The sequence below is a fragment of the Neovison vison genome, chromosome 7, assembly GCF_020171115.1.
Source record: "Neovison vison isolate M4711 chromosome 7, ASM_NN_V1, whole genome shotgun sequence".
Classification (NCBI taxonomy): Eukaryota; Metazoa; Chordata; class Mammalia; order Carnivora; family Mustelidae; genus Neogale; species Neogale vison.
In genome coordinates, this window is record NC_058097.1 from 193,558,046 (window position 1) to 193,576,111 (window position 18,066).

Sequence of the window (18,066 nt, forward strand, 5' to 3'; positions counted from 1 at the left end):
AAGAGCATGAGCAGGAGGCAGAGAAAGAGAGGGAGAGAAGGAATCTCAAGCAGACTCCCCATGAGCCTGGAGCCTAACACAGGGCCTAGTTTCACAACACTGAGATCATGGCCTGAGCCTAAACCAAGAGTTGGACACTTAACCAACTGTGCCACCCAGGAGCCCCAGACATTTCAGAATTTTTCAACTTGCTTTTCTATAATCAACATGTTATTTTTGTGATTAAGTTCAAGGATAATTTAATTATAAAGTATTAAGTCACATTAAAAATTGTGTTCACTAAAAGTATTTAGTCTGTATTGAATGTAAACATTACATTATCAGGTGAAAATCAATATTCATATTTGTATTTGGCATATGATTACAGTTTTGTTTTATGAATGATCATAATATACATGCATATAAAATCACTGAGAATATGGCAAAACACAAACACAAATTGTCTATTGGTTAAGACATTACTGATACAAGTTATTCCTTCACATCTGTCTGTATTTTCTAGTTGTTCTTAATGTATATGTGTGCTTTTATAATCTGGAAAACAGATTGATAAAACATAGTCTAAATATATCTATCGTATATCAAAATTGTCTGCTTTACATGAGACAGTAAGATAGTTCTACTTTACACACAAACTATCATGTTTACCTGAAATGTCAGAGGAATTACACAGTCACTATTACACCCTCATCTCAATAACCAAGATTTCATCTGGAGCAGTAACTTCATCCCTTCATTATCCCCACCATGCCCCCCAGCACTACTGCATGCTGAATTTAACCTCAGTAAATTGGAAAGAGATAATTTGGAAACAAAAGATTTGCCTTCTTGATACTTAGTTGCAGAATGACTGTAGAAAGTCATTTGATCCTTCTGTGCCTAAGGTTCCAAATGTTCTAAATAGAGATAATTTTGAGGGTCAAAATAAATAGTGATGAGGCATGTGGGGGCTCAGTCGTTAAGTGTCTGACTCTTGATTTTGGCTCAGGTCATGATCTCAGGGTTGTGGGATTTAGCCCCACATGAGGCTCCATGGTGAGTATGGAGCCTTAAGAGCCTCTCTCTCTCTCCATCTCCCTCTGCTACTCCCTCCTGTTCATGCTCTCTCTCTCTCTAGAAATAAATAAATAAATAAATAAATAAACAGTTATATAAAAGCCAGCATTCACTATAGAGTGACATGTTTATTTTTGTGCACATCGATTTTTGCTGTATCATATCTCTAAAGAATTTCTGAGGTGGCCTTCACCCAAGGAGTTGTACAATGTAAAAATTAGATCACAAATAGAAGTAAACAAATAGAATATAAAGAAAGACTACAAAGGGGTGAACGATTTGGTTTAAAAGACTTGCCAAGATTAAGTTTAAAGATTCGTTCTTGGAAGCGCCAGTGGTCTCAGAACTAAAAAATAAAAGGAAGCATATGATTATTTAGACAAAATATAAAGCACTTGTATAATGATCCTCCAATACATTTTTCAGTTAGGATTCTAAATCTGGATATTAGCACATTTTGATTGCTAAAATGGGAATGCAACTCCTTGCTTAGCAAAAAAAAAAAGAAAAAAGAAAAAAGAAAGAAATTTTATTATAAGTTAAGGAAATGAACTAAATGATAATAATCCTCAAAAAGAAATTGGAACATAAACTGTATAACAGGTAGCACCTCTCTGTTATTTATTTCTAATCACTGTATTATCATAGGCAATTAGTCATTTCAAATGAACAGAGATTCAAATTTCAATTTTATAAAAGATATTTTCCTTAATCACTTGTTGCATAGCATGGATCACATCCTTATTCCTTAGACTATAAATCAGTGGGTTCAACATTGGGCTCAAAAAAGCATAAAAGACTGCAAATATTTTGGACTCCTCTACGGACTTCTCAGATGGACTCCTTAAGTACATGCAGAAGAGGGTTCCATAAAATAGGGTGACTGTTGTCAAGTGGGAGCCACAAGTAGAAAAGGCCTTGCGCCTGCCTTCAGCTGAACGGATCCTCAAGATGGCTGCAATAATGAACAGGTAGGACAGCACAATGATGAAGAGAGAGCTTGACAGAGTCAAACCGGCAACTACCAGCATCGCCATCTTCTTGACATAGGTGTCAGAGCAGGCCAGCAGTAGAAGAGGAGGATCTGCACAGTAGAAATGATTGATTTCAAGGGAGCCACAGAAGGACAAGTGAAAAGTCAGCAGGGTCTGGGAGAGTCCGTTAAGGTAACCACAAGCATAAGAGACCATGACTAGACAGATGCAGATGTTCTTAGACATTCTGGTACTGTAATGCAAAGGGCTACAGATGGCCACATAGCGATCCAATGCCATTGAAGCAAGGATGTAAAACTCAGTGATCACCAGGGCTATGAAGAGAAGACACTGTGTGAAGCATCCGGCATAGGAGATGGTTTTCTGGTCTGAGAGGAAATCGTGCAGCATATTGGGAGTGATATTGGAGGAATAGCAAATGTCTACAAAGGAGAGGTGGCTCAGGAAGAAATACATGGGCGTCTGGAGGTGGGAGTTGGCCCTGATCAGCACGATCATACACAGATTCCCTGCCAGCGTGACTAGGTAGACCACCAGAAACACCACAAACAGGATCTTCTCTAATACTGGGTCATCTGTGAGTCCCAAGAGAATGAATTCTGTCACAGTAGTGTGGTTTTGAGAAGACATTTTCTTATTCCTTGAAAACTGAGAGTGGCAGAGAAAGTGAGGATTCTGCATTTATTCCATCCATTTTATCATTTGCTCATTGATGAATTACTAAGAAATTTCTCTTCTGTTTTATGAAATACCTCAGAATATCTATATAAGTATTTTTGTCCTGTGTCTCTCTGTTACCTCTTTCTCTTTATCGCTCTCTCCTGTTCTTGCTTTTGCTCTCACCTGTGTGTGCGCATGTGTGTATATAAAATCACATTTATACTTGCCTTCTTAGAGAACTCCATATGTGGTATTTTTTTTCAAATTTTGTAAAAAGAAAAGTATAGGAATTAAAAGCAAGTATGAAAAGCAGGAGGTTGTTGGTATCATTCAAATGGAAAGATAAAGGTAGTTAGATTTCCAGGGTCTCTTTAGATCTGATACCCTGTATTTCAGATACAAAATAGAAGAAATAGGGGCACCTGGGTGACTCAGTTGGTCAAGTGTCTGCCTTCAGCTCAGGTCATAATCTCAGGGTCCTGGTATGGAACCCCTCTTTGTGCTCCCTGCTAAATGCAGAATGTGCTTCTCCCTCTCCCTCCCCATGCCCCCTACCTTGGCTCATGCTTTCCCTCGCACTCTCTCTCTATCTCAAATAAATAACTAAAATCTTTAAAAAAAAAAAAAAAACCAACAACAAAACAAAATGAAAGAAATAATTATTACAGAATTTTCACCTGAAACCCATGGTGGTCTTTCTTAATTTTATTCAGAAGGCATTGAATTAGTAAATTTATCTCTTGATATACAACTAAGAAGGTACTGAATGAAGGATTATTCTCTGTGCTTTTTGAATCTACTCACTCATTTACATACACTTGTATGTGTACACTGAAAATATTTTTTTTCTGTTGTAAGTCTGGGTTTATGGCTTTGAACAAATTCCCCATCCTCATGAATGGTATGTTGTAGGAGAAGTAACAGACATCCCCACATAGACAAAGCTATAGAATGTGATGCCAGAAGCAAGCACTATGAAGAAAAATGAAGGTAGGATGCTTTCAGGTAAACATTCAGAGAAGACTCTTCCAAGAAAGTCTCACTTAAACCATAAACACAGAATCTCAGTATCTGGAGAAGAATGTGGAGATTTTTTCCCCATTTTTTGAGCAACTAACACATACATGAACATATTTGTTTTGAAAAGCACAGACGATGTTTAAATGTGGTCTTGCCTTTCAGCTGGAGCCACTCTCTCAATGCTTTATGAAAATAAGGTATGACTGGAAAACAACGTGCCTCAAAAGCTGTGCCTAAAGCTATTTTTGTTTGGTTTTCACATACACATCAGAAGGGCTTGCACATAATAATTGATTTTTAGAGATGCTATAAATCATAACATGTGAATAGAAAAATCAAATGCAGTTGATGAAATTAATTTTGTCCACATTGGTGGGATATTCATCTTCATACAAAAGAACAAACCTATTCTTAGTGAAGAAATATAGAAAATGACATACCTGTAAAAGTTGACTTACCATATTTTGTAAAAACATGGTGAAAACATTTATAGTGTATTTCTCAGGAACATTCTCTAGAGTATTTTAGAAAAATTTCTGAATGACTAATCAAAATAGTCTGTTCCACAAGGGTACAACCTTAATTTGGTGCCTTGAGATCCTCAATTCTCCTTTGAGGCCAAAATCTCCATCTAATATCTAAGTACATGCTTGGTACTGAATGCATGAGATCTTAAGCACAGATAGTATAATTAGCTATCACCTTTAATTACCATGGAAGAAGGAAAATATCAAGTTTTTTATATTTTGTGTAGTAAAGGTGAGAGAATTCTCATTAGAAAGGCTTCAGTGTTTCTCTGTAGATACTGAGGTTAGGTTATCTAATGAAGAAAGGTGGAGTGAGAGATTTGAGGAGCAGAGACAATGTAGAAAGTAGAAAAGCAATATAACCAATGAAAGGAAGTAGAAGCATATGTCAGGGGTGAGGACCCTTTAAAGAGCCGACACCATTATTTATGCTGGCACCAATCTGACCCACTAGTTAACTTCATCAACATGCTAAAAATCAAACATGAGAATGGAAGCCAGGATCTTTCATAAAATGGCTCATTCATAAAACTGGTGATTTAAGAGGAGGGTGGTGCAAAACTAATGAACACTGTTATGCTGAAAATAAAAAATAAATTAAAAAAAAAGAATGTTTGAACATTGGCACTGTACTTGGTAGAGAATAAAAGAATCTAGAGATATTTTCTCTGGTCTGTATCTTCTAGGGCATGGATAGTTCCAGGTCAATACAATCCCAGGAATCAAATTGTAGGCTGCCCCAGACAAGAGAGCCATCTGGTTTTGTTAGATCTCTAAATGGTGGTGTAAACCTTAAAAATGGACACTGCTAGTTATTTTGCCAGCACGTAAAACAAAGGAGTTTATTTGGGAATAAAAGAGAATTACAATCCAGGAAAAACTGGTAAAATTTTGGGCAAATCCAAGGAACAAAGGAGAAGAGCACATCTTAAGGAGATAAGGGGTACATTGGGAAGGGTGTTAGAACTACAAGTCCAAAGGGGAAAGTGGGAGTAGAGTGTGATGGCTTTTCATTGGTGGAGCTATTGCTGGGGTGGGTGTAAAAGGAGCTGCTGAAGAGGACAGTGTCTCTTCCTCAGGCTATAGTCGTAAAGTAGTGTCCATGTGCTAGGTCAAGCCCATGGTGAAGTCCATCCCTTCTTGTTGGGTCTGCAACTGACTAGAGAATTAGGACATGAGAGCTCTCCCTGTGGAAACCTCCCAACTTCATTTTAGATGAAGCAGTGGAGGATCTCAGTTCTGTTCAGAGATCAGTTGGGCAGAACCTTTGGCAGCGGCTACCTTTTTAAGTGTTCAGACATAGAGGGGTCATGTCTGAAGAGTTTGACAGTTGCTGCCAAAGTCTTCCCCTTTTTAAAGGAATTTGATTGGCTTCAGGTCTACACAGACCTCCTCTGGTTCTTCTCCTTATCAGTTCTGGGGTGTCTGCTGATGCTGGTCCCAGTGATATCTCCTAGAGCCAGTACATTTAGCTGTTTGTGTCATTGTCAGACACAGGCTTCTGCTTGACATGAGAGACTCCATTTTGCTCTCTACAACATCATGCTCCAAAACTCCAATATTAATGTGTGTGGATCACAGGAATAAATATAAACACAAAACCTACAAGTCCTCTAGGGACAAAAATAAAAGAATGTTTTCATGACTTTAAGGTAACCAAAGGTTTCCTAGAAAAGACAGAAAAATCATTCATTGTGAAACAAATACATAAATTTTATATCATCAATTTCAAAACATGTGCTTTTCAAAAATAATGTTAAGTTAATGAAAAGGTGAGCCACAGAGTAGAAAAAAATATTCATATGGAGTTATTCTGACAAAGACTTGTATTCAGAATAGATGAAGATCCTCCAAAGCTCACTAATCAAAATACAACAATAAAAGGTAACAGATACTTCATAAAGGAAGATACATGAATGGTCAAAAACCACATGAAAATAATTTCAGTATCTGTAATTGTCAAAGATGGGTAAACTATAACTACAACAGGTAACACTTCACATCCAATCTCCACAGCAAGAATTGAACCAATTATTAATAAAAAAAAAAAAGGAAGCAACTAGAACTCTCATAATGTTATAGGATTACAGGGTTCTTGTCTCATGGTTTCAAAGAATGAATCTTGGAGACACAAAAGGGTGACGTGAAATGAAAGTTTATTAAGTTAAAGTGAAAGCAGAAAGGAGAGTAAAAGCTCTCTAGAGTGAGAGGGTTCCCTGGATAGGTTGTCACTGAGGGTTTCCAGGGCAGGACCTTTATTGAAAACAAGTTGAGGAAGCTTGTGGCCTTGAGATTCTTGTGCCATCTTGGTTTGAGCAAGGACTATTGACAACAACATTAATGACTTACTTCTTTCAGGTCTGGTCATTTTCTGTGATTACACCGTGGTGTAATCCCTAACATCCGGGGCCAGGTGGTCTGGTCTATTCCCTTATCTCTTGTTCACTCTGGCTTAGTTCTTTTGCCTGCCAGGGTTTCAGAGCCTGGACCTCTCTTTGTCTATACCTTAACCCTTTCCTTACTCAATAATATACCACTTGATGGAATGTAAAATAATTTTTAACTACTTTAGAAAACTGGTTATTTCTTATAAAATTTCTTAGAAAGTTATTCCTTCTTACAAAACTATGACCCAGCAATTCCACTCTCAACTATGTATCCGAGACAAAAGAGAACACATGCCCTCTGTGTTCTCTAAGAAGCTCCAATGTGTATTGATAGATGCATAGATATGTATGTCCATATAGTGGAACACTGCACAGGAATAAAAATGAGCATACTACTCATACATGTAAATGAATCTCAGAAACATTTTAGATGGGGAGTTGGGAGGGGGCAGGATCAACTTCCTGGGTGGTAAAGTCTCCTCCATAAAAGAAAAAAGAACACTGGCAAAGGGTATCTAAGTCAACTTTTTCAGAACTCTGGGAATTAACCAAAGGATTGCAGCAATCCCAGGAAAATGTCAGGGAATCCTGCTAAGAAGGGTGAGGTTTGTGGAAGTTTCTACTTACTCTATTCCCACACACTCTCACCAGTTATATCGGAGCCTTGAAAACTGGAATTAGAACTACCTGGCTGTACACATTGGTCAGACTGCGTTGGGCTTTACATTTAAAATTTCTACATTTCATTTTTTTTTATTTATTTTTTTTCCAATTTATTTATTTTCAGAAAAACATTATTCATTATTTTTTCACCACACCCAGTGCTCCATGCAAGCTGTGCCCTCTATAATACCCACCACCTGGTACCCCAACCTCCCACCCCCCCGCCACTTCAAACCCCTCAGACTGTTTTTCAGAGTCCATAGTCTCTCATGGTTCACCTCCCCTTCCAATTTACCCAAAAGCACATACCCTCCCCAATGTCCATAACCTTCCCCCCTTCTCCCAACCCCCCTCCCCCCAGCAACCCACAGTTTGTTTCGTGAGATTAAGAGTCACTTATGGTTTGTCTCCCTCCCTATCTGACTTCTTCGGAGTCCAGCAGATCTAATTATTTACTGTTAATTCTGGGGTACAATGTTATAAGAGCTCTCTTATACTGAAATTATATGCTATAGATTAACATGCAGAGCAAAAAGTTTAAGCACTGAGAGCTAAGCGTTTCCTCAAACTCATTCTTTAATAGAAATTTTTTAAACAGTTATATCAAGCATGGAACCCAGAAAGCTATCTGGCTTATGTATTAGTTCTTCTCTTGCCTTTGTTTCTATTGTCACTGAAGCCTGGGAGGAAAAGCAATATGGGGAATGAAAAAAAGAGAAAGAAGAGAAGTAGTTAAATGAATTCTCAGTAGTGAATAGGGGTTGTCAAGGCAACTACTTCAGGGCTTTCTCTATGCAATAGGGGCCCAAAGAGTTTTTACCCAGCCTGCTGGGACCATTTACTTTTTGAAATCCCATCATCACAAATTGCATATTCTTAGAGAATCAAGTACACTGAATGTTCAGTAAAGGATGATATTTGTATGTTTATATACAATCTGACAAAAGCAGAAAAGGGGAACCACATGAAACCCTTAAATCCAGAAACTATAGAAAAACCAAAGGAGCAAAAGCTGCATTTTAAAAGTTTTGCCCTAAAGGTCTTGTGTCTGTATGCCTTGTGGCCTGTTTTTTTTGTTTGTTTGCTTTTTGTTTTTTGTTTTGTTTTTCCTGATCCTCTACCCCATAAGGAGAGCCTAGCTGCTAGTCTAATCCAAACATTCATGTGTAACTATCACAAACATACTAAGAAGCTTCTGACTTCTGGGATTTGTTTTTAAATATATTAGAATATGTAGGAATCCACAAATGGCATCACATGGGAAAACATCTGACCCATCTACTACTAAAGTTAACACTAGTTTTAACATTCCTGTTGACGTGTAAGCAGCATAAAGTGCCAATTCCTAAACTAGGAGTCTGTAAATGAGCAGTAAGTAGGCAAGGAATTTAATTATACTGAGTAAATGTACAGTGGACTGCACTAGCTATTATAAAGCAAGATTTCTTCTGATATTTCCTAACTCCACCCTCACTTCCAATGTACACACACGTACACAAATACATACATACCCAGCTTGCCTACACATGATGAGTATCTGAGCCATTTTAGGCAGTACTGTCCTTTCTAAAGAGATACAGCCTTGCCTGTAATGCCATTGTCCTGAAAGTATGTAAAACTGAGGCCACCACGTGAAAAGTCTGTGCAAGACAGTGAGTGAATTCCTAGTATGAGAGAGGAAGCAACAGACAGAAAGACAGAAGGAGAGATAGAAAAAACACAGAGACCTCATGGCACTGAGAACTCTAGGTCTGGGTTAGTTTTAATTAGCTTCGTGTTCCTCCATTGAAAAAGTCCTGAGTGCTCTATTGCTGTACTAAAATCACATTTACTTTACATAATATGAAAGATATAGGATGCTGAAACATCATGCTTATTAAAATGTTTAATTTCAAAGGAGACAAGACAATTTGTTTCAAAAAGAATGAAACGATATCCAATACTTCATCCAACCAGCTACCAGGTAACTTTTCTAACACTGACTTTCTAAAATGGTGGTTCTAGACAACTTTTGTTCCAGTGCTAGAAGACATTTTGTCTTCCATCACCCTGTGTCTTCAGTTGGAATGATCTCTTTCTTAATTTTTAAAACTTTTCCTGATGGCCTGCTTATAAAGGCATGGAGATGTGTAGCTTGATATAAAGAGGTTTTGCTTCTTAAGGACCTCTTAGTTTTTGTGTCTTTTTTTTAAGATTTATTTATTTATTTGAGAGTGAGAGTGAGCAAGAACAGGGACAAAGGGAGAGAAAGAGAGAGAGAGAGAGAATCTTTAAGCAGACTCTCCAATGAGCGTGGAGCCTGATACCGGGCTCAAACTCACATCCCAAGATCACAACTTGAGCTAAAACCGGGAGTCAACCACTTAACCTACTGAGCCACCCAGGTGCCCTTAGTCTCTATATATTACACTGTATTTTTACAATTTGTTTCTTTAACCACGAGCTTGATTAGAGCTGCAATATCTATAGAATCACAAGAATGGGCCTAGTAAGTGTCTACCTTGGGAAGGATGACAGAGGGTCAGAGCAATCATAAAGGAGGTAATATTTGTGCTGTGTCTTGAACTATGAAGAGCTCTCCTGAAAAAGAACGATGAGATAGAAAATGTGTTTTTGTTATGCAATGTCTGAAATAAAGAATAGAGGAAGATAAAAGGATAAGATTTGGATTCAGTTTCTTATCAAAAACTCTATGCTATGAGGAAGTGGAGATGCAACATGGGAGGTTAAAGGGGGTAGGAGAAGAATAAATGAAACAAGATGGGATTGGGAGGGAGACAAACCATAAGTGACTCTTAATCTCACAAAACAAACTGAGAGCTGCTGGTGGTGGGGGGAGCTTGGGAGAAGGAGGGTGGGGTTATGGACATTGGGGAGGGTATGTGCTATGGTGAGTGCTGTGAAGTGTGTAAACCTGGCGATTCACAGACCTGTACACCTGGGGATAAAAATACATTATATGTTTATAAAAAATAAAAATTAAAAAAAAACTCTATGCTATAATGAAAGCAAAAGTTATCGTTTCATCTTTCACTTTTCTATTGTGATCACAGTCTTTCCACAGCAAATTGGTACAACAGGGTCACACTTAGTATATTTTACCCAGTTCCAAGCAGTTTGAAACACTTCCTGTTTACATGTCACTCATCACTATAAAGAAAATCTAGTCCTACTGTGGAGATATCCCAATGAAGAAAACACCAGTCAAACCAAATGAAAGCTTTAAATATATCCCAATGAAATTGCTGCCAGTGTTAAAACAGGTATGTATGATTGTTTGCTAAGACACTAGGCAAAGTCTATCTATCTTGCTTAAACTATCTCTTTAAGCTTAAACTGTTTATCCATTCAAAAATCAAACATGACACTTTACCTACAGGATTTATAAGGTATACCTCTTTTCTAAGTTCAGAAACCTCTGCTATATAGATCCTGCTATATAGATTCTTGTTCTATGATCCCTGCTTATATTTCCCTTATCACTTGTTCCCTCAGGGATCCAGATAACTTGTCCAGGTTAGAAATGCTTGACATAGGGGGCACCTAGGTGGTGCAGTCAGTTAAGTGTCCCACTCTTGGTTTCAACTCAGGTCATGATTTTAGGGTCAGGAAATTGAGCCCCATGTTGGCTCTATGCTCAGCATGGAGTCTGCTTGAGATTCTCCCCTCTTCTCCCTCTGTCCGTCCTGCTCATTCTCTCTCTCTCTCTCTCTCTCTCTCTCTCTCTGTCTTTCTCAAAATAAATACATTAATCTAAATAGAAAGACAAAGAAAGAAAGAAAGGTGCTTAACTTCAGCACTTCTATCAGGATTAAGTTCTGATTTTTTTTTTCCTGGTTCACTGAGGATAAGAAGCAGTCTCTAAGCCCTATTTGGGTCCTCTGGGTCAGCCTACTCCTTATCACCTGTCCTCTAGCAGTTTACATATACTACAATTCAATTATGGAGCCATCAAATGGGGAAAAAGATGGAGTCTTTCTTCCTGTATTTTCATCCACTTTTTATACTGTGTCTTATGCCTCTGAACAGGGAGTTAAAATGTGATCTTTGATTATTTTCAGGCATGTATGTTTTGTGGAATTAGTGGGATTTACACAGAGTCACCACATTCCCCAGGATGCCAAGATGCTTGGTTCATCTCCACTACCAAAAACAACAATAACAAAACTCATGATGCAGTGAAGTAGACCCAGGGAGAATAGAGGTGGATTTGGTCATTTCTGTGTTTCCCTCAGAGTCCTAAAATCCCATTCTTTTCCTAATTCTAAGCACAGAAGTAAAAAGAGGTTGTTTTAAAAATTTTTCCTAAGGAAGTTTTGACCTCTTTGTTTCTCAGACTATAGATGAGAGGATTTAACATGGGGATAATCACTGTATAAAACACGGATACCACTTTGTCTTGGTCCATTGCATAGCTGGTGCTGGGGCGCAGATACATGAACAGAATTGTGCCGAAGAAGATAGTGACCACCATCAGGTGTGAAGCGCAGGTGGAGAAGGCTTTGTGCCTTCCTTCAGCAGAATGGATCCTCAAGATGGCAACAAGAATGTACAGATAAGAAATGAGAATAATCAGAAGGCAGCTCAGTTCATTAAAACTGGCAAAAGCAAAAATGACTACTTCATTAACATGTGTATCAGAACAAGAGAGTTTCAGGAGGGGCGGAGTGTCGCAGAAAAAGTGGTTGATGACATTTGAGTGGCAGAAAGACAACTGAAAGGTGAAGCCAGTGTGAATGGCAGCATTCAGAAAGCCTGCAAGATATGTGACCAACACCAGAAGGACATTAAGATGAGGTGACATAGTAACAGTGTAAAGAAGAGGCTTGCAGATGGCCACATAACGGTCATAGGCCATCACAGCCAACAGGAAGCCCTCAATGCCAGCAAAGGAACCAAAAAAGAAGAATTGAGTGGCACATCCACTAAAAGAAATGACTGGGTTCTCCACCCAGAAATTCACTAGCATATTAGGGGTAATGACGGAAGAATAACAGAAGTCAACAAGGGACAAGTTACTGAGAAAAAAGTACATTGGAGTGTGGAGGCGTGAGTCAATCTTGATTAATAGGATCATGCCAAGATTTCCAAACACGGTGATCATATAGATGACTAGAAACACCATAAAAAGAAGGCACTGTAGTTCTGGATGATCCCCAAATCCCACAAGAATAAATTCAGTCACTGTTGTATGGTTGTTCATATCTTTGTCTCAGAATGGATGATTCTTTTGCTAGGATAAGAAAGAAACCAAAGAAATAAATTGGACAAAGAAAAAATACCAGGAAGGTAAAATAGTTTATTCTCTGCTATAAGTAAGATTAGCTCTATGAATGCCCTGAGAATATGTGTATTAAAGCTCTTTATTTTCTTATGGTGGCAGAAAAAAATTCTTTAAGTAAACTCAGTAACCCATTTTATTTGAAATTAATATATTTGTGTGTGTGTATATGGGTGTGAAGTCTTTGATGATTGACCCTATTTGTCCATATCCTATCTGACCTCCAATTTTTCTCTCCTTCTCCCTTTGTCCTACAGCCTTCACCTTCTATGATCCAATTCCTCGCACTCGTCTTGACAATTAAACATACAATACAGTTGAATACCCTTGCTGTGTGCAGTTCTGCTCTGCCTGTTTTCTCTCAAGGCCACTCTGATCAGGCTTGCAACCTATCATTCCACAAGATGTCTCTTGTCTAAGGCGTCAGGAATCTTTACATTGCCAAATCCCATGGTCAGTTCTCATTCCTCATCTTTTTGATCTATCAATAACATTTGACAGAGTTGATTTCGTTCTCTTCCTTGAAAGATTTTCTTTTCTTAACTTCCAGGAAACCAGACTCTGAGTTTTCCTCCCACTATGTGGGTCCCTCCTTCTCAGTCTCTGCTTACTCTTCCTCTTCTCTCTGACTGTTAAGGTTAGAGTAGCTCAGTTCTTTTTTTTTTTTTTTTAAAGATTTTGTTTATTCATTTTGACAGAGAGAGATCACAAGTAGGCAGAGAGGCAGGCAGAGAGAGAGAGGGAAGCAGGCTCCCTGCTGAGCAGAGAGCCCGATGCGGGACTCGATCCCAGGACCCTGAGATCATGACCTGAGCCGAAGGCAGCGTCTTAACCCACTGAGCCACCCAGGCGCCCAGTAGCTCAGTTCTTAATCTTTCTCCTTTTCCTCTTTACACTCTACCTTGGTGATTATTTGATTTTGTAAATTGAATTACCATCTATATACCTAAAACTTCTAAATTTATATCTCCCACCCTGACCTTTTTTTACAAATTCCAGACTTAAAATTCAACCCCTTACTCACATTTTCATATTAATATCAAACAACAGTTCAGCATGACCCAAAGCTTAATTCCTCATGCACGACCCTAATTTGCACCAAACATAGCATTCCTTATCGCAAGTTAATTACAACTCCATATTTTCATTTGCCCAGATGAAATTAAATAAATAGATAAATACTGAAGAATTTGATCTCTTCTCTTTCTCACACACTATATAACCAGTCTATCAGATAATTATGTTCGCTCTACCTTCAAAATATCTGTATCAATCATGTCCTACCACCTCCATTCCTACCAAAAATCAAGCCAACATTATATTTCACCTAGATTACTGCAGTAGTCTTTTAACAGATCTATCTTCAAAATTAACTAAAACCTTACCCTGTAAAATAACCAATTTTAAAATTTTGTAGAGCTCTACTTTATGCATATATATACAAATGTACTTGTATTATATATGGCATTCTTGCTAACAAAGTTCACTAAATTTCCTTGTTTTGCACACAGAGACAAATGTGTATGTATATGTATTTGTACCTGTACATATACACATATGTGTGTATATAACACACACACATATATACACACATAGATATACATGTATACATGCATTCATGTATATATGTGTCTATATATGCTGAATATTCTATAAAATTCTCATTTGTTATAGTGATCCTAAATCCCTGTCATATAAAGACAAAAATCCAAATTAGTTTAATTGGGAACCTTATATTTAGTGTTTCAGACATATCCTAATGGAGATCTTTAATTACCTTATACTTTTTTAGTCCTCTTGGAAACTTTCTATATATGAATACTTTGAGATCAATTAAATCTTCTTACCTTTGTTCTTAATATTCACCTGTAGTGCTTATTAGTTTAGTTTTGTTTTATTGCGTTTTGGAAGAACACAAGATTTCTGTCTTACAATGCAACGAAAATGGAAGTAGAAGAGATCCAACTATGACAGAATTAAGACATGGTTAATTAATTCAACAAAGAGTAGCAAATGCTGCTTCTGAATCTCAAGCAGTCAGCCTTATTAAGTCTGTGATGCTCCTCTTGAGATTTTGTCTCTGCAAAACACTAAAAATCTAAAGCCTGAAATGTGTTAATCCAAAATTAAAACATGCATTTATTTTCCACTGAGATAATTGAACTATTTTCTCCCCAGTGAACCACTTACACCCTGGAGAGTAACAGGCATTCAGGGAAGTACAAAAACTATTTCATGGTCTTGAGACTCCATTGAACATAACATTGAATTAAATGTACTCATACATTGATGAGATCCTGCTCCCAAACTTCAGAATTCCATTAAAATGTGATCCCTATTCATTTCTGCTAGAATACGGCTCTCCTTGAGTACCAACTATCCTTGGTACTGGTAAAGTAGCCAAGACACTGATCTTGTTTATTACTTCATGCAGCTTGCATTTTGGAGTTGGGGTTGGATGGCTATTGCAGGATGACAGGGAAAAGTAAAGCCCAAAGCCTATTCATGAACTACCAGACTTCTTTGATCAGTCACTCTTTCCCAAACACCTTGATTGCAATTCCTTTCCTTCTTTCATTTGTTCACATCAACCTACATATATGTTGCCTCCTTACCATTTTTTTTCAATTTATTTATTTTCAGAAAAACATTATTCATTATTTTTTCACCACACCAGTGCTCCATGCAAGCCGTGACCTCTATAATACCTCCCACCTGCCCGCCACTTCAAACCCCTCAGATTGTTTTTCAGAGTCCATAGTCTCTCATGATTCACCTCCCCTTCCAATTTACCCAAATTCCCTTCTCCTCTCTAATGCCCCTTGTCCTCCATGCTATTTGTTATGCTCCACAAATAAGTGAAACCATATGATCATTGACTCTCTCTGCTTGACTGATTTCACTCAGCATAATCTCTTCCAGTCCTGTCCATGTTGCTACAAAAGTTGGGTATTCATCCTTTCTGATGGAGGCATAATACTCCATAGTGTATATGGACCACATCTTCCTTATTCATTCATCTGTTGAAGGACATCTTGGTTCTTTCCATAGTTTGGCGACCGTGGCCATTGCTGCTATAAACATTGGAGTACAGACGGCCCTTCTTTTCACGACATCTGTGTCTTTGGGGTAAATACCCAGGAGTACAATCGCAGGGTCGTAGGGAAGCTCTATTTTTAATTTCTTGAGGAATCTCCACACTGTTCTCCAAAGAGGCTGCACCAACTTGCATTCCCACCAACAGTGGAAGAGGGTTCCCCTTTCTCCACATCCTCTCCAACACACGTTGTTTCCTGTTTTGTTAATTTTGGCCATTCTAACTGATGTAAGGTGATATCTCAATGTGGTTTTAATTTGAATCTCCCTGAGGGCTAATGATGATGAACATTTTTTCATGTGTCTGATATCCATTTGTATGTCTTGATTGGAGAAGTGCCTGTTCATATCTTCTGCCCATTTTTTGATGTGTTTGCCTGTTTTGTGTGTGTTGAGTTTGAGGAGTTCATTATAGATCCTGGATATCAGCCTTTTGTCTGTACTGTCATTTGCAAATATCTTCTCCCATTCCGTGGGTTGCCTCTTTGTTTTTTTGACTGTTTCCTTTGCTGTGCAGAAGTCTTACCATTCTTTTAACAAACCAGGGAAGATCTTGCCTCAGGGCCTTTATATTTACTATAATTATACCTGGAATGCACTTCTATAGATATTCAGATGATATTACCCTTAGTCAGTCTTCTCGAATGTCATTTCCACAGAAAGCCTGTGTCTGATGCTACCATTCCCTATTCTATTGCCTGCTTTACTATTCTTCAAAACACCAGTCTACCCATGCCACACACACACACACACACACACACATCTAACAGCTCTATACACACACAAGCATATTTGGTATAGACAGTAAAGTCTTCACTCAAATATAAGGAGATAGGAAGAAGTTTCAGGAGATCAGAAATTTTAATTTTTTACCTGCTAAATCTCCAGTACAGGTTATATGCTGGTTTTCCCATTAGTAGTTCACCAGTTTTATTGAAGTATGTGTATGTCTGAATGCAAGAATTACAGACATTACATGTATGCAGGGTTTTATATATTTATGAATAATCTCTGAATGGATGATGGGTAAAGATATAAAGGGTGTCTATTGTCTTATTTTAAACACGAACTGGGGTATATGGCAAAAGATACAATTTATAACACAACATGAAAAGGGATATTTTAAGGTCAATAACACACAGGTGTGATGCTAAGATACAGACTGCCCTCATAGTACAAAAGGTATGATCATTCGATAGATGTTTGAGTGTGATAACTAAGTGGAGGAAGCTAATTTTGTAATCCTTTCATGTGTCCAGAGTCCCTAGATACCAGGTTGTCAATTCAATGTATGAATCTGGAACCCAAGGAAGAAGTCAGGGTTAGACATGTGGATTTTGGAATCATTGCCGACCTCTCAGATCATCTAAGAAGTGGGTACAGATGGAGAACAAAAGTACCATGAACTAATATATAGGATTAAGCCTTTGGCTCCAAGATTTGGAGAATAGCCTAAGGAGGAGGAGGAAAAGTTATCACAGTCACCTGGGAAAAAGTGGCAGCAGAAGGAGAAGGAAAAATCAGAAGACTGAAGTGACATAGAAATCTTAAAATGTGTGCTTTGGGGGGGTAGTCTAAGAAATTAATGATGGGAAACCCTCTTGAGATACCAAGTACAAGTATGATAGAAGAGCAATATTTAGAGAAAATAAAGCTAAACTCTCATGTGTCCATTCAATGGAGAAGTGGCACAGAAATACAACTGGAACATGTAATGGGATTTGAGGAAATAAGGATAAAGATCAGAGGTAGTTCTTTTGAAAGATTCATTGTAAATAGAGCAGAGAAATAGGTCAATGACTGGATGGGAATTTCAGCCAAAGAAATTATTAAGAAGGGTGATATTAGATGATGTTTATTTACAAATGAGAATACTACAGTAGAGTTTGAAAAACTGGTGCTTGGGGAAAGTAGAGATATGATTTCAGAACTAAAATTCGTGGAGAGCTCCAGAGGTGTGAAAGAAGCAAGGGACACATTATCCATATGATAAATGGGAACAAAAGTATGTGTATGAAGATTATAGATGGTAAAATGGGGATAATCTTATTTAATTGTTTTTATTTTGGAGGAAGAAGTGTGACACAAGATCAGCAATAGACAATGGCATGCTGAGAGCTTTTCTCTAATTGTACTAAGCAGATTCAGTGTAGGACAGAACAAAAAAACAATTAAGTTTCCCTAAGTTGGAATTTAATCAGATGAGCAGAATGAGAAAAAGTAGAACCATGGAATTTCAGGTGATTTAGAATGAGTCATTATTTGATGGACCACAGAATTTCAGTTGGGCAATGAGTTATGATGAATATTGATCAAGTGCCACTTTTCTTAGGTTTGTGAATAAGAAGCAGCGAAAAAACAGATAATATAGCCTATGAGTT

The 18,066-nt window shown here is 37.8% G+C and overlaps 2 protein-coding genes across 2 annotated transcripts; both read right to left on the minus strand.

Annotated features, from left to right (window-relative positions):
* Window positions 1–1,733: 1,733 nt before the first annotated feature.
* On the minus strand, window positions 1,734–2,681 carry LOC122914461 (olfactory receptor 5M1-like). The gene has a single exon (XM_044261075.1). It carries the CDS (start codon window positions 2,679–2,681, stop codon window positions 1,734–1,736), a length of 948 nt encoding a protein of 315 aa, XP_044117010.1.
* Window positions 2,682–11,572: 8,891 nt separating this feature from the next.
* LOC122913662 (olfactory receptor 1020-like) lies at window positions 11,573–12,511 on the minus strand. Its single transcript, XM_044260312.1, has one exon. It carries the CDS (start codon window positions 12,509–12,511, stop codon window positions 11,573–11,575), a length of 939 nt encoding a protein of 312 aa, XP_044116247.1.
* Between the last annotated feature and the right edge of the window lie 5,555 nt (window positions 12,512–18,066).

Coding starts and splice junctions, on each gene's coding strand:
- LOC122914461 (XM_044261075.1), bottom strand. CDS start 2,681: ATGTCTTCTCAAAACCACACTACTGTGACAGAATTCATTCTCTTGGGA.
- LOC122913662 (XM_044260312.1), bottom strand. CDS start 12,511: ATGAACAACCATACAACAGTGACTGAATTTATTCTTGTGGGATTTGGG.